Source organism: Pseudophryne corroboree, chromosome 1 (assembly GCF_028390025.1).
Source record: "Pseudophryne corroboree isolate aPseCor3 chromosome 1, aPseCor3.hap2, whole genome shotgun sequence".
NCBI lineage: Eukaryota > Metazoa > Chordata > Amphibia > Anura > Myobatrachidae > Pseudophryne > Pseudophryne corroboree.
This window is the reverse complement of record NC_086444.1, coordinates 450,416,560-450,433,116: the sequence shown is the minus strand read 5'-3', so window position 1 is coordinate 450,433,116 and position 16,557 is coordinate 450,416,560. Positions and strand designations below refer to the sequence as shown.

Here is a 16,557-nt window from a genome sequence, read left to right as displayed (position 1 = left end):
TTAAAAAAAAAGAAAAAAAAAAAAAAAAAAGAAGGATTAGTCATAATTTAAGAAGACAGATTAGTCCCTCCATATACAGCATACACCCCTCCAATATGTGTCAATGTTGGAACAGGTACATAATATACTGATAATTTGCAAACGCATTTTACAAGCTGATGAACAGTGTTCTGCAATGGATAAATATGAAGGGAATAGAGGGAAAAAGAAACTGCTGATTACCTGAAAGCCAATTATCTGAACACAGTCTAAAAGGGAGGAAAAATATATATTTTTTTTCTGTGATATTTATTTGATTGTACATTATCCTATAAAAATAAATTGTACTGTAAAATTACAAAATGAAAAAAAAACCAAAAACATAATACATAGTACACGTCCAGTTATGTACAAACTGATTATCCAAACCATCCTAGTTTACAATGTACCAAGTACAGTTTGGATAATCAGCATCCTACTCTAGTATAATATAAAAAGATAATAATTACACATGTATATATTTGTAAACTATATATTCTATTATAAATCTTCAGTATGTTGTTAAAACATATCACAATGTATTACATACTGCCACATCTACATTAAAATCATATGATTCTAGTCTGTTACTAAAGTTTATTACCTCTATAAACCGTCCTACATTCATACTTTCCAAACATCACATATTAACCTTACAATCTCCATACCATGCTATTACATATATCCCCACTTAGTGCTGTCTCTACATACATTCACCTCTTTGTAGTAGCTGGACCAAAATATTGCAGTTTATGCAAAGAAAAGGTCATTCTTAAAAGGTTGACTCCCCTTTATATAGCAATACTGCCATAAGTGACTGATACCCCTTTCACATCGCAAATCAGGGGTCGCACCCGGGAGCCGTACACAGGTGCTTTCTGGGTGTGACCCGCCTTGGACCCTTTCACAGTGGCGTCCCCAGCCTGGCATATTGCCGGGTTGCTTACATCAATGGTGACGTGTGCGGGGGCGGCGCTTGGAGATCAGATGATCTCTAATGTTGCCTGTCCATACAGTATGAATGGAAAATGGGTTGCATCGACCTGGCAACCCGTTCACACCGCACAGCGACCCAGGTTGAAGCCGTATTCAACCATGGTTGCTACCAGGGATGACATACCAGGTCACACGACCCGGGACATTTCCCTTGGGCCCTTTCAGACCGCACAGCAACCCATGTTACTGCGCGCTCATGTGCAATAACCCGGGTTACAAGATGGCAGTCTGAAAGGCCAATGAGGCCAGTAAAGAGCAGCAGCAACACCACTTCCCCTGATTTAAATACTGATGTATAATAATGTGAAATTTGTGCTTGGGTACATGTTTAGAGAAAAATGCTTGAGGCTTCATCATGCTGCCCAGTTATCCCCTAAGAGGGCGACATACCTGCCATCCATGAGAATTACAACCTGCCGTCCCTGAGAATCGAGAAACAGAATAATTTATTCATCTGGCCATTGATGAGAGATAAACGGCCATATCACTTCCAGCTTCACCACATCTGGTCCACTCTATGCCTGCAACTCTGTACTGCTCCAGCAGCTACTCTGTGCCGCCATCTCTCTGTCTGCTGCCGTCCTGCTCCGATATGGATTAACTAAGTGCAAGTAGTACCTAGACCCAGTGGCCCCCAGATGTGGTCCTCAAGACACCCTAATGGTCCAGGTTTTAAGGATAACCAAACTTGGGCACAGGTGACTTAATTTGTGCCTCAATCAATTTGATTTAACCATTTGTGCTTAGCTATTGATATCCTTAAAACCTGGACCGTTAGGGTTCCTGGAGGACTGTGTTTGGGAACCTCTGACCTAGACACACCATGTTGAGCCTTTGATAATCCTGCTTCGAGACAGCAATCAGAACTATCTGACACCTCCTTACAGCAAATCAGAAGTGCTTTTGGCTAACTTGGGGAGCAATCAGATGGTATCATTCACAGATGATGATACAAAGTCTTTCTAAACCCATGACCCCCATGCCAAGCATCCACACACATTATGGGGCTGATTAATAACAGTTGGAAGGAAAACAATAACTACAAAAAAAAATAATTACATTTCTACATTAGCAAAGGAGAGTTGCACTAAAGATGGGCGCAGATTTAAAACGTCCAGAGAGATTTGGAGTTGGGAGGGCATGTCTTAGCTGAACGCTAAATTGCTCCCCAGTATTTGTGGGCCAAATGCACAAGCAGCCAGTATTTACTCTGCATGCAATAAATAAATAAACATATTTGCACCCCCTGAATTGCAACATGGGTTGTCCAGGTGCAACGTTTCTTTTTTTTTTTTGCCTTGTTCCCATCTCTGAATGAGCCTTAACACTTCGGGCCAGAGGCTGGCATATGCAAGTTAACCAACCTCCTGGGATGAAACAGTTTTCATTATCTACTAAGTACAGTTCCTTGGCCCTTCCCAAAGTTTCATCAAACTAACTGGTAACAACAACAACTTCTGTAAACCACAATTTGAAGAGTTGAGTAATAAACATACACATAGGAACTGGTTATTATAAACGAGCAGAATTTTGTACATTGCAGCTTAAGAAATTGAGTGAAATCCATCCTAACACTAACTCGTGTACTGTAATAAAGGCTGTCAGGAAGCCAAACATGTGGCACATTAGCAAAGGTGAGTGTTGTGACTACTGGATCACACTTCTATATTTACAGTGACAATCTCCAAGCCTTCTTCTCCATTATGTCATCAACAGATGACACCAAAACTAATGCCTCTTTTGGCAGCTTTATGTAGACCATGGCAAGATAACCTGAAGCTCATGCAACAGTGACTGCTCTACAATCAGCATTACAGGATCATTCAGTAGCAATATCCTATTTTTGTTTAGAGCTTTCATATTTCTTGGTGGTCTCTTCCAGACTTGTTTGGCTAGAACACTTGTCACTAAATCTACAATAGGCTCAATTCATCCCACTTGCAAATTGCAATGGAATATGCTGGCGCAGTATAAGTAAATATTGATGAATAAATGTTTGATAATCCTAAATTAAGCACAACCTTCTGAATAAAGATAACTACAACATCCTGTGATCTAGCATGTAAAATATTTAGCAGTGATGAGGAATATATGAGCAATCTCACTATGGTATGTATCTTCAGTGCCCAAACCCCCCCACCCCCAAGCCAAGAACATTTAAGTCATTTCTTCCAGTTTTCACTCAAGTCTGGCACCCAGGCTCACTAGAAGGCAGACCCTTACATATTGCTGCTAAGACTGCACCTCTCCAGTGCCCTCTTCAGTCGTTTAAGCATCACTGCATTAAAATCACTGTCAACACAGCCATATTCAGATGTTCCTTTAAGCCTCATCCAAATACATCATATTGCAAGGAAGCAATGTGTCTACACTTGTTTGCTGGCCAAGACAACTTGCACTTACTGTTTAAAAAAAAAAAAAAAATTTTTTTTTTTGGTTTAACAAGTCAAGAACCTTTCTAGCACTAATTGTTCGAGATCTGGAAAATGTCTTGTAGAGAAGGCTGGTGCAAACTGTACCACACGGAGACTTAAATACAACCATTAAATACAAATCACCATTTCTAAAAGCACAGCTTTACAAAAGCTGATAGTTATATAGGGAAACAGGATACTAATATAAGTAATAGGAAGGAAAAACAGATATGGAAGTATCACTAAAGCAAGAGAACACTGCATCATTGTCTCATGGATACCCTTAAACATTATACACAACTAAAAACAGGTGTAGGTGTTCACTGATTCAGACACCAGTTCCCATGAATCAGCAAAGTGAGTCACTGCTTAATTGAATCTCATTTTCCATTTTGCTTTTATATAGCTATAAAAAGATAGGAATAAGAAAATGTTGGCATACTAGAGTATCCCCAAAATACAGGCCAAACAACAGGAATAACTTTTAGAAGATGAATAGAAAGATTTTAAAAATGTATCATATAAACATAATAAATGGCTGCATATGTAATGTATACAGGAATACAATTGGAGCAATAACACAACCAAACTAGAAAACTAGATTTAACTATGTAGGAAACCAGAAGTAAGGGGATGTTCCATCATTACTATATAATAAATATCTATAGCTTTGATACTCTAATATTCTTACAAATCATGCAAAAGAGTCCACGTTTTCTGAAAATGTGGTATACATTGCAGCTTTTCTATGAAAACTTGTGTACAGTAGTTAATTTACTGTGTACTGCGAAATCAGTGATTACAAATATTGAAATAGTTATAGTAAAACTAATTTAAAAAAACACTACATTTTTGGATAAGTAGATAAAGGGTTAAGCTGGGTACACACTAGGCAATATTTTAAGCTATATCACTAATTTTCACTCTTTTGAGCAATATCATTTGTAATCTCATCCAGTGTGTACGCACAATATCGTTAACAATGCGCACTCCCGCAGGTCGTTAACAAGGGTTTCTGTCGTCTTTACATGCAGGTCAATTTATGTATCTATGTAGTTGACGATGTATGTACAGGACGGTGGCAGGATGATGTCACTGAACGATATTGTTAGCAATATCGTTCAGTGTGTATGCACTATCTCGTTTGCCCAGGCTGTCAAGGGGCAACACTGATGATATCGCTCATGCGTATCGTCTAGTGTGTACCCAGAATAAGGGTGTACATGTGCCTGTTAAACCATAATATATTTTGTACGGTTCTCATTCTAATGCTCTGTATGTAATAGACTGTAGTCTCTAGTGAGATTGGACTTTTGCTGTTTCTAGTCTTAGCTGACATTTTAATCAGTGCTGGGGATCTGGAACATATATTAGTACAGAGATGGGGCTAATAAGACACAGGTCTATAAAATATGGAGGAGGGAGTGAAATTACTTTCTGGTAGTGATACTTTCAGTTCATTTTTCTTGTTAACATAAGGAATAAAAGAAATACTGAAAATGATGTGTATTAGAGGAATGCCGGAGACAAGGCACTTATGAGAAGATTTTCACAACTAGTTTTTTTTTACCCTCACTCTATATTGTTGCATATGTGGAACAGCTTTAAACCTAGTGATGTCTTGCACTAATGATAGTTTATAAGGTAAATGTTCCAGACAGATCTACAGCTGCACAAAGATATTGCTTGCCTCTACCAAAACACCACGAGAGATGACATAGGTGTATAATAACTGAGATAGAACGGCATTAGCTTTATCAGTAGCATTTGAAATCACATTAATAGTAACGTATGATGGAAACGAATGGGTCTGTGAAGGTTATAATATAAAGACTATAGTCTTATTTTTTTATGGGATTGCTCACTTTTAGTTTAGTAACTTCTTATTTGCATTTCTGTTATACTGCACTTAGCTTCTGTCCTTTTTTCCCATACCATTGTTCTTTTCACCAGTTTTCTCTATCGCTCTCTCACTTTCTTTTTATTCTGTATTTCTCTTATCTCAGGCCCTCCTCCCAGCCTCATCGGGATGACTTCCTCTGTACCTCCAGCTCTCCTTCCCCGTGCAGCTCCACCTGCCCCATCTTCTTTGCACACAGCCAATGATACCACTAAGGACTCCTCACAACCTACGTTGACCCCTGAGACCATTGCTCCCTCAGCTCTCAAAGCTGCTTCTCTCATGGGGGCTCCTTTCATGCCTTTTTCGCTTGCTCCAGCTGCCACTCCCTTATTCACCCCCCAGATACAGGGCCCATACTTTCAGCAGCTTTATGGTTTAAAGAAGCGTCTATTTCCAATTAATCCTGTCATTCCCCACACGCTTCTAGGGCTGCTCCCAGCACCCATCAAACTGGCTCCAGGGACATCATCACCCCGTAAACCAGAACCTTCACAGACGAAAGTTTCAGGCGAATGCAGGGGTGGGCAGGAATCTACCCTGGGAGAGGAGGAAAGTGTGGAGCGAGATGATGACTTAGATGATGAAGATATACCAATGGTGGATGTAGCAATTAGATATCAGTGCCAACGCTGCAAGACCTCCTATGACGAAGAGGGGGAAGCAGAAGCTCATCAGCGTGCAGGCTGTTATACTGGCCCCCCTCCACACCCACCACCACTAAGAGTGAGGGTCTGCACCTATCACTGCCTCTCCTGTCAAGTACTACTGCAGGGTCCTGCAGCTCGAAGCCAACATCTGAGGTCACAGCAGCACCGTGCACAAAGTGCATGCAGTGATGGAGCATCCCCTGCAATACCTCAACTCAGGCCAAAGAGTGCTGCTACCTCCGTGCTCATGGCTTTATAGAGGCACTCTTTAGCTGTCTCACACTACAGACATGCTTTCGGGCTGTCTCTTTTAATTTACCTGCTGTGTGTTTCATTTGCCTCCTAGGGTGTTTGTGTTTCCTTGCTTTTCTGTGTATATTTCCTATTCTTTATGTCTCCCTATCTGTGTCTGTCTGTATGTTACAAATGAAGCATTCCCTCACTCAAGAATGCTTCTTCACCCTTTCACCTGCTGGATTGACACTGTCCTGCTTACATGACTGTTTCTCTAGCTTATATCTGTGTCTCTCCAGCAGGGAAGTATACACAAAGAAATACATCACAACACAGGCCAAAAAGAAAACGAAAAACCCTTAAACCTCTGCATAGAAATACTGAAAACCCAAAGCTTTTCTGCATTTCCTGATCCTGGTGCCAAAACAAGAGTGACCTCTCCCTGTTGATACTCTGCATCCGAGCTCCCTGATTGGGGGAGAAGGAAAGAATGAACAATAAACCAATGAACAGGGGGAGGGAAAGAAAAAACTGAATATAACCAAAAGTTCCAAAACGTAAGGAACCAAACACAGAGGCAATGCCTGCTCTCCTGTCACACATGCACGATACTATGTGTGTGTACATAGAGATTTTGGGAATTTTATTTCAAATGGGGAATATAGCACCTCTCCACCAATGACTTGAACTTTGTAATACTTGGGGGGTGGTGACAGCACTCCAAGAACTCTCGCTGTGATGCTTTAACCATTTGTGGAGGGGACAAGGGAAGGGCTTTATCTTTTTGGGGAAGGTTATGGGGGGAGGGACATTTTTCACTCCCTTGCTCCCCTGTATTGCTCTCCCCGTACCTCACTCTTGATGTTTTAAGCTTCGGTATTTGGGGGGGGGGGGAGGGATGGGATGTGAAACTACCAAACAAGGACATGTAAGAAAAAAAATAGTAAACACAAAAGATGACTAAAACTTTTGAATCCAAAGTTACATAAATACTAAGAAAATATTCACACCAAAAAAAAGAAAAAAAAAAGGACGGGAGGACTGGAACCTGAAAATGGACAATTATTTGTATTATGGGTAAAAGAAAAAGCGCTGGGTCACTGCATATAGTTCATCATTCAGAGCAGCGTGGGATCTGCATAAAGTGTACATAAACAGGCGTGTGTTTGATATGGACTTTTCTGGTATTTGGAAAGCCTAGCTAGGGTTACTAACACTACTTGTGAAGGACTGTCTGTATTTTTAAGTTCTTTGATCTTCTTCTATTCATTGATACGTTACCACATTTCTTTCATATACCTAGGTCTATTATTTTATCCTTTTTATCACTTTTATCATTGGCATATCTCGGTTCTGTCCACTGGGTTTATGCAACCTTTGGTTCTCCGTCTAATGTGAAATTGCAGGAACATGCTCCCCTTCAAACTTCATCCACCTTAATACAGGTTGAGTATCCCTTATCCAAAATGCTTGGGACCAGAGGTATTTTGGATATCGGATTTTTCCGTATTTTGGAATAATTAGATACCATAATGAGATGATATGGTGATGGGACCTAAATCTAAGCACAGAATACGTTTATGTTACATATACACCTTATACACACAGCCTGAAGGTAATTTTAGCCAATATTTTTTATAACTTTGTGCATTAAACAAAGTGTGTCTACATTCACACAATTCATTTATGTTTCATATACACCTTATACACACAGCCTGAAGGTCATTTAATACAATATTATTAATAACTTTGTGTATTAAACAAAGTTTGTGTACATTGAGCCATCAAAAAACAAAGGTTTCACTATCTCACTCTCACTCAAAAAAGTCTGTATTTCGGAATATTCCGTATTTCGGAATATTTGGATATGGGATACTCAACCTGTATGCCCTTCCCCGACCCCCTATCAAAACAGAGTTCAGTTTCCTCAATCCCACCTGTAAACAGATTATACTAGCATTTGGGGTGGTATTCAGTATACCGGTTGTTGGGATCCCGGCGCACAGTATACCGGCGCCGGAATCCCGACAACCGGCATACTGACACCTTTTCTCCCTCTTGGGGGTCCACGACCCCCCTAGAGGGAGAATAGATACGCATGCCACCGCGCCCGCAGCGAGCCCGCAAGGGGCTCATTTGCGCTCGCCCCGCTGTCGGGAAGCCGGCAGTCGGGATCCCGGCGCTGGAATGCTGGCTGCTGGCAACTCATACTACACCCTGGCAAGTGTATTCCAACAAACACACAATGATTTACAGCTATCAACAACATAAGACGCCACTAACCACATCAAATGCAGAACCACAGGTTGCCTACCTCTCCTGTTCTGTATTATAATCCTTGCTTTCTACTCATATCTCATTCTCCTTTAATTAAACGTTATCTTATATGTCATTACTCACTTTCCTTTTAAAATGCATGTCACTTCTTAAGTTTCTTTTTCAGTCTTGTACTGTATGTTTTGCCATTTTCACCATTGTTCCACTGATTCAATCACAAGCCCCCACGCCTCATTCTGTGCTTTTCACTCTTATCAGTGGTTTCATTATAATTGTTCTGCGGTGACATCACTGCATTCTCCAAAGATGTCAGAATGACAATGACTGACCTTTTCCTCACATAGCTATTACGTTCTGAGGCTTCTACAATCCTAAGTGGACTCTGGTGCCACTAATTTGTCATTGGATGTATAAAACATATTTAATAGCCATGACTAGATGCTTTATGAATCTACATTCCCCCTTACAAATAATCCAGTTTCCAGAGCCATCGTGTTTGATGTAAAACTGGAGGTCAGCTTTGAAGTCCACTAATAACAAGGTAGTTTTATTCTCTCCCAGTCTCACCGAGGACATAGGACTGCCCATATTTATCACAATGTAATGAATGTCACACAAAAACACACACATTAGCCCATGTAATAAATCAACAAGTCACGTTTAACCTAAATAAAGCACAGGGACATGAAGGATCTCTGACAATGCACAGTGCATGCTGCCTGCTCATGAAATGTGATTGCCTTCAGCAGCACATTGCATGCAGATTTCTCAGTGCAATTCTCATGTCCTTTTTTCTTACACACAGTAATGCACAGATAAAATGTCAACTCTTATTTAACCTATAACATTTATTAGCAAGATACGGAACCAGCTAATTCACCAAAGTAATATTAGACAAACACATGCTTCTAAACAGCTTTAATGCATAACGTGATGGTGGGAAGGTTTAAAAAGGATTTTGCTACGCATGGCAATGTACACCCAGGGGTAAATTTACTAAGCGACACGTCTGACCCCAAATTTTAAAACGGCAATGATAATAAATGTGAAACACGTCCGCTTTAAATTGACCCCCTTGTGTTCAATGACCCTGGTCTACGCAATGGCACAAAATAGTACATTTTAACTGAATGATGTGCGAGAGGGGCTCAGGGAATTCTGAGAATTACACTGCTAGATGTTTGAAAGGTGTTTAGTTTCCATTTAATATTGACCCCATGAAGTGAAAATAATGCATAATTCTTGTGATTTCACTTATTATGTGCATGTATTCAAAAAGTTGTGGTTAACTAAGGATGATCTTCTACATACATTTCCAGGCCTAATATGTTTGATGATACAGTATTGAGGAATATGCTGGTGCATCAATAAATTGCAATACTACTATGTCACCCAACTGGCACGCGAGTAGAGTTTGTTTTCACAACTGATTGACAGCCCCCTGTTTTACTACAGGCCTGATTTTTTTTGTTCTGTTTGTTTTATCTAAACAGCATTTATTATGCTGTAAAGACATGCCATTTACCTACCTTCATTTTATTTCCTCTTTGTGTTCCTTTCCTCTGATCTATGTCTGTTGTCTCCCCCTCTAATCACATTTATAGGTGTGGGGGTATAATACTTTAATGATACACAGTGTGACAGATTGGGCCTTGGACATGCTGAATGTTTAGGTAGAGCCTGCTCGTTATCTCATTGAAAAATTACCAGAATAATTGTATTAACTCAACAGAGATAACTAGCGTCAACAGCCTAAATCTGGTCTACACATGCCACATCTTGCCAGCTCTCAATGTAAGAGGTAACCCATACTCTCCCTGTGTCTTTCAGCCTGTCTAGTGACCAGCTGCTCACCCAATATGGATTGTCGCATGCAAAGAGTTTGAGGATTTCCTCAGAGTGATGTTTAAATGGTTAAAAAAATATAAAAACTAAACTTAAAATGTTGCTATGGTGTCTGTGTGTTCTGTAAATCTGTATGCCTATAGTAAATCCAACACAATACAAGAAGCTGTCTGTCCTTCAAGCCACACAGGGACGGATTCAAAAGATGTCAAGCTTTACCTTCCCTGAGTGCCGTCATATTGATAAATGTATATTCTTTTTTTGAATTATTTCGGTCTCACCATTCTCTGGAGGCCTCTGGTATCCTTCCCTTGTAGTTTTGATGATGGCGATTGTTGAATATCTCACAGCGCTCTTCTTGAACATGGGCAGGTTTCCTCTTGGCTCAGCCATTGTACAGAAACGCCAGGATGCAATATGGCAACACCTGTCTGGCTCTCTCAATAGCACATATACATGGACCCAACTCATATGTACCACTGACAGACACACTGGCAGCGTGAGCGATTAACATTAATCCTCTTCTTTCCTTTTCTTCTGCCATGTTCTGCTACATATCCTTGCTCGCTCTTTTGCACTCAATTTCATGCATACTGTGTACGGCACCATAAGTACCAGGTGCCAGCTATGAGGGGGGCCGCGTCTGTGCCAGCTTCCCCGCCAGCGTCTGTAGCTCTGCCAACTCCCGCTATCTGCCTCTTTCTGCCCATCTCATTCTGTCTATGCATATCTCACGCTGCCTTGCTCCCCGTCTGTGTATCTCTCTGCCCCACACACTATCTGCCAGGCTCTCTGCCCGGATATGCGCACACAGGGCACAGACAAACAGATGCAAATACATGAACAGGCACACAGATGGTCAGTGCCCACAGCTGCCAGCTCACACCTCAGGGAGCAGAAGTGGGTGAGGGGTGAAATATATACGGTTGGATATTGGTGGGAGGGTAGAGGAGATGCTGTTTTTCGATGGCGGATGCATCTGCTACACTGCGCACTCTCCCTCCTTCGTCACTGCGCTCTCTCTCCCTGTTGTCTCTTGCAGTCTGTCATGTTGAAGGGGGCAGGTACAGGCTGGCTCAGTGCCACTCACATGAACCCCCCCCTCTCATCACCGCTGCTTCCCTCTTTCACACTATTTCAGGCAACCCCCTCATCATCACTACACAGCATTAATTAGCTGCAGAATTCATTATACTCGCAAATCCTAATTAATACAAACAGCCTAAAGGGAATTGCCAAGTCTGGAGACGGCAAAGGAAGGGTTAACCATGGCTGTGTTTTTTTCCTTTATGCTGTATTAAGGAGACTTTGTCTGCCTGTATATTATAGCTATGGCATATGGTTTGAGTGCCTTAGTGCAGAGAGATTGGCACAATATGAAGCAAGACTGAAGCAGTGGGAGGCAGGGTTAAAATGAAAAGTAAAGGTAAAACACTGCCACCTAGAGGAGAGAAAGGTGCCTGCCTGATAAATATCTCATTTGGATTGAAAACCAACCTGGCTTTAGAAACACATCCTACCAGCTTGGAAAAGAAACTTTATTAAAATACATTTCAGCCATTGCCAACCTGCAACTGTTTGGTGCGTGAGAGTTTTATAAAGTAAGAAACTTCATTTGCATATAGTGTTCTGTAGGAGTATGATATATTTGGTAATACACAGAAGTACATCCTTCCCTTCCAGTTCTAACACATCTGATAAATGAAACACTTGTGTGTTCCGACCAGTTCTTCAACATCTATTTCACCTTCATCTTAGAGTCCCTGAGGACCACATGGTCCCCTATAATGTCCACTCTGAAACTGGCCATCTTTCCTCTGGTGTTACATCCGGTCACTGCCAAGTTCCTGGAGGAAAGTTGCTGACTTCACATATTTCATGTACTGAATTTCCATTGTGCATAAAAGACAAACGTACACGCATTCGTAGTGGAATCTAAAAGACAGTGTAAAAAGGAGGAACAAATAAGATAGAACTCTAAATCCAGAGAACCCATTACAATTCCAGATAGGACATGTTGTTTAGGATTTTGTAGTACCTGTAACACATGATTTTCTTTCTGCCAAATCTGAGCGTGTCTTTGTCGAATTTATCAGATTTTATTATTAAGGCATACACTCACAAGCACAACTTTATTTCAGAGCCCATCAGTCACTCCGAAATATAATTTGTTACAGTGATTTCATGAGGTGTAAAACCATGTAACACATGCTTAGAGCCACTCAGTACATCTAGAATTATTAATGCAGCCAGCCATACCATAGTAATATGTGCTCTGTACCTTTTGGGGGTTCAGGACGCGGATAGACTGTGTGACTGATCCTTCACCAGATGCTTCAAGCGAAGAACCACTCGGTGCCATAAGCTGTATTTGAACACTCTGAAGCATATTGAGAACACAGGACAGCATAACATAACATAAGTAATAGACTGAGTCTATAGCCACCCAGACTTAAGGGGCAACAGATCCATCCTAAGAATAGCCTCAATAAATAACAAGCAATCACCCGATAGGGTCTCTGTTGGGATCATACAGAGATATTAAATGACAGTTCCAGCAGCATAATGAGTGGAGATCCCCAATAGCTTGGTCCAAAATGTATATGAGAAGAGCAATGTAAATCTGTACACACACAATGACTAACAGGAGTATACTGGTTGAGAACTGTGTAGTAAGTAGACATTTGTATGGCTAGATCTGTAAGGTCAGTAAAAATGGTAGGTGTTAGAGGAAAACAGGGACATATACCAGGCTCGGGTGATCATAGTTGGATATAGTTGAAGGATAAATGTTTTAACCAATCAAACTAGTTCCTAGATGAGTCACACATACATTTCAAATACCCACCTTGGGCACAGCTGCCTGTAACTGGAAGTCAGTGATGTCGCTAGAAGAGGAGTTTCTGGCACAAGAATTGATGACTAGGAGGGCAGGACTAGATGGTGGACGCATGAAAGAGAATTCCACTTCAAGCCCGTCCTTATTATATACAACAATTGAAGGCAGAGCGGCTGTGAAAAGCAAAATGCAAGATAACATATGTTTGCATTAAATGTGCAGATTTTACAGAGATAATGTGTTCTATGGCTTTAAGTATATTGTACACTGTAATAAAATTCCCATTTAATGTTTCTCCCTGTTATTGTTTGAAATTATGTGCGCAGATCCATTGTGTCTCCCACAAGACCCAGAGCATACTTGGTGATATATGTTTGCTTTAATCAGGGCTGTAACTAGGTATGTGCGGAGGGGACACCGCACATAGGTGGGGGCGCTGTTGGCAGCACCTGTCAATTATCTGTTTTAATTACTTTCACTTGCAGCTTCCTCCCTTTTTAAAGCCCAGCATCGCCCTGTCTCCTTCCCTCACCCCTTCCATCGCCAATACCTTTACAACATTCATGAACTCAACTAGAGATTTCTTTGTTATTCAGTCACACTGTCCTTTATTACATTTCAAGATGCTGACATACCCAGGATTCGAACACATTGCCTGCGGCATTGCAGTCAGACAATCTATTCATTGAGCTATCTGCCCTTACATAGAAAGCTAGAGAATTCTAACTGTTTAAAACTGACCTTGTACATTGTGAAAAAATGATCAGCTGAGCAGATCTAAATATAAAAAAGTGTGTGTGCAATTGTCTTTCTGGCACAGGACACCAAAAAGTCTAGTTACGGCTCTGGCTTTAATCACTCAAAGGATATGTTGCATACGTACAACACTTACAATTATTTAATAGTTATACAGTCACCTATGGAAGGCCATTGACGAGCTGCAGATCTATCCACTCTACCATACAAACATATAATAATAGTAAATTGAAACATTTCTGGAATTTAGCTGAAGAATGTTGTATATAGCAAAATGACAAACCCTTCTGGTTACAGTGCCTCGTAGCCCAACTGACATCGCTTAGTGTGGCTGACGTATGGGGTGCTGCATGCTAAGATATAGCTTACTTTCCAGGGATTGATGTTAGAAAGCAGACTGCTGGGAAACTTTTACAAGTTATGACACTAACTTATGTAATGCTAATTAATACTGCCAATCCTGCTTACAAGCTGAGACTTTATCTGAGAGATGCTATTACACAACAGCTCCTAACAGCATCAGTTCATTATTGAGCCAAATGTTATGAATACTTTGAATCTTTCATATAATAAATAGAACGAGAATACTAAACAATAAAATACGTTTGGTGAGAAAACAATATGAGACTACTTGTTGTGTAAAACAATGCGGCCTTATCACACAAGGTTTGATGAAGCTGTTCCCTTGGGACAAGATGTTCAGTTCCAGGAAACTCCTTTACAAAGGAAGCGTTTGTGTGTAAGTGTCTGACAGGACAATAGCAGAGCGCATGCTCACAGTCATGTCTTCATTCTAGATTATGGATCAGCCCCGGGAAAGGCACTCTGAGCGACCTCTTGTGCAACTGCAGGTCCAGCTGACAAAGTGTGTGGTGGAACAGAAGACGGACTTTAAAGTGATATTTCTACTACTGCTACTATTATTGTACTTAGGAGATCACTACCTTCATTAATTTTAATATTTCTCTTTGTAATAAAATACTGCTCAGATCATTTTAATAGCAAATGAGCATGAGGGGATATTGAGACCCTCTTAGATTTGTCACTCTTGTGGTTTGAAGGTTTTAACTTACTGTACATTGGTCAAAAAATATGCTGCTCTATAAAATAAGCATGTAAGGTGCAAAAGAGGTCTTACTGTATTTAGAACAAAGCTTGGCTTCCACCACCTATATGGAAATATAAAGAATGTTCCCTATATGTTCGCCACCCCTCCAGTGTCTAAGTGATGAGCAGCATGAAATGTCAGCTTTGCATATGGGTGTGTAATTATGCACATTCAGCAAGGAACACCCTGATCTCAGCTCTTCCTACCATCAGATGCTCTGTGCTCCACCCCCCTACCCCACGTTCTGCTAAAGCCCCTGTCTCGTGCACTTATCCCACGTACTTACCCGTAAAAATGTGCATTTATTCCCAATAATAAGAATAGGTAAATGTGTGAAGTACACAGATTGTGTCATTGCAATGTATGCTGATGATAAATACATTGTTCTAATTCAAACAGAATTTATCAAAGATAAATGCAGTATCTCAGAATGTGGACTGAAAATAAACTGGTGATATTTGCACCTATACCTGGCTCAATACCAGATTTTGGTGTCACAGATGATAACACGAGTGGAGACTTAATTTCATATGGATACTGTGGCCAAAACTTGTCACAATTGCTAAACTCTGTCCTTCTCTATCTGAAACCATCACTATATTTGCGATGCATGTGGCGCCAGTAATCAGTTTCTTTCTGGTTTACATCTGATGGTTCTACAGTTCCTCTTAAATGTAGCAGCAGTAGCAGTATGAGGGTGTGGGTAGATCAGGGAGGGAGGCTGTTTGGAATAAGTAATGAAGATTAAAGGAATAACATTCTGCCTAATGTAGAATAAGACAAAGAACTTATATTGTTATTGGAATTGGATACTTGACCTGATAAAGAGGGTGAGTGGATAACTATGTAGCATAAGACAAAAATATGCCATAAAATGTTAAGACAAAAAGGTCAATCCAATTAACCACGAGTTCATTGCGGTGCAAGTAAGTGTGGCTGTATGCTGCATTTAGATACCGCTAGACTCACTGATTTTTGCTTACAGACCCACTGGGCTGCATGCATTAATCTGTGAGTTCGTGGTGAGATCGGACTGCAAGGGGGGGCAAACTGTGGTGCTGTTGCCGGCATTTCAATGTCACTGCAATGGCAACCCGCCCCCTTCACGGTTAATTGGATTGAACACAAAAATGTAATTTCAGTGGTTTTGTCATGTTTTATGCTTCATCTGTATCTCTGATGTCCAGTTTGTCCAATATGATGGACAAAGGTTGTGTCATTCTCTTAATAATGGTGCTCACAAATATGTGTGTGTTGGCAAATTGGTATGCACTTAGATCTTGTTTAAACAGCTAATGCTCGTACACCAATAATGGAAATGATGGTCATGCATGGGTAGTCCTATGTAGTCCCCTTAATACAAAAAAAGAACCTTTAAATAACACTAATAATGGTCTTTCAAAAAACCACTACTGGCTACAAGCTTAATGCAGTGCAGCATATTACTGCAAGCAGAGTCCAGCCCACTCTAATCCAGCAACGACCTGACAGTACATACTACAAAATGTAGTAATCCTGAC

General features: G+C 40.6%; 2 protein-coding genes across 11 annotated transcripts in view; one reads left to right on the top strand and one right to left on the bottom strand.

The window, feature by feature from the left end:
• ZFHX2 (zinc finger homeobox 2) overlaps positions 1-14,922 on the top strand; it is a 121,677-nt gene extending 106,755 nt beyond the window's left edge. Inside the window, exon 10 of one of the 5 annotated variants that reach the window (XM_063913588.1) lies at positions 14,727-14,922. In XM_063913588.1, the coding sequence (XP_063769658.1) occupies positions 14,727-14,758 (32 nt within the window). In that variant the 3' untranslated portion in view covers positions 14,759-14,922. Of the gene's footprint in view, positions 1-5,434; positions 10,437-14,726 lie in introns of those variants that run through there. The other 4 variants (XM_063913587.1, XM_063913586.1, XM_063913585.1 and 1 more) reach the window with 4 other exon arrangements.
• AP1G2 (adaptor related protein complex 1 subunit gamma 2) overlaps positions 11,863-16,557 on the bottom strand; it is a 154,970-nt gene continuing 150,275 nt past the window's right edge. For 5 of the 6 annotated variants that reach the window (XM_063913592.1, XM_063913591.1, XM_063913590.1 and 2 more), the window contains 3 exons: positions 13,183-13,346; positions 12,616-12,714; positions 11,864-12,269 (listed from right to left, as the gene is read on the bottom strand). In XM_063913592.1, coding sequence (XP_063769662.1) covers positions 12,168-12,269; positions 12,616-12,714; positions 13,183-13,346 — 365 coding nt within the window. In that variant the 3' untranslated portion in view covers positions 11,864-12,167. Of the gene's footprint in view, positions 12,270-12,615; positions 12,715-13,182; positions 13,347-16,557 lie in introns of all 6 variants that reach the window. The other variant, XM_063913595.1, reaches the window with a different exon arrangement.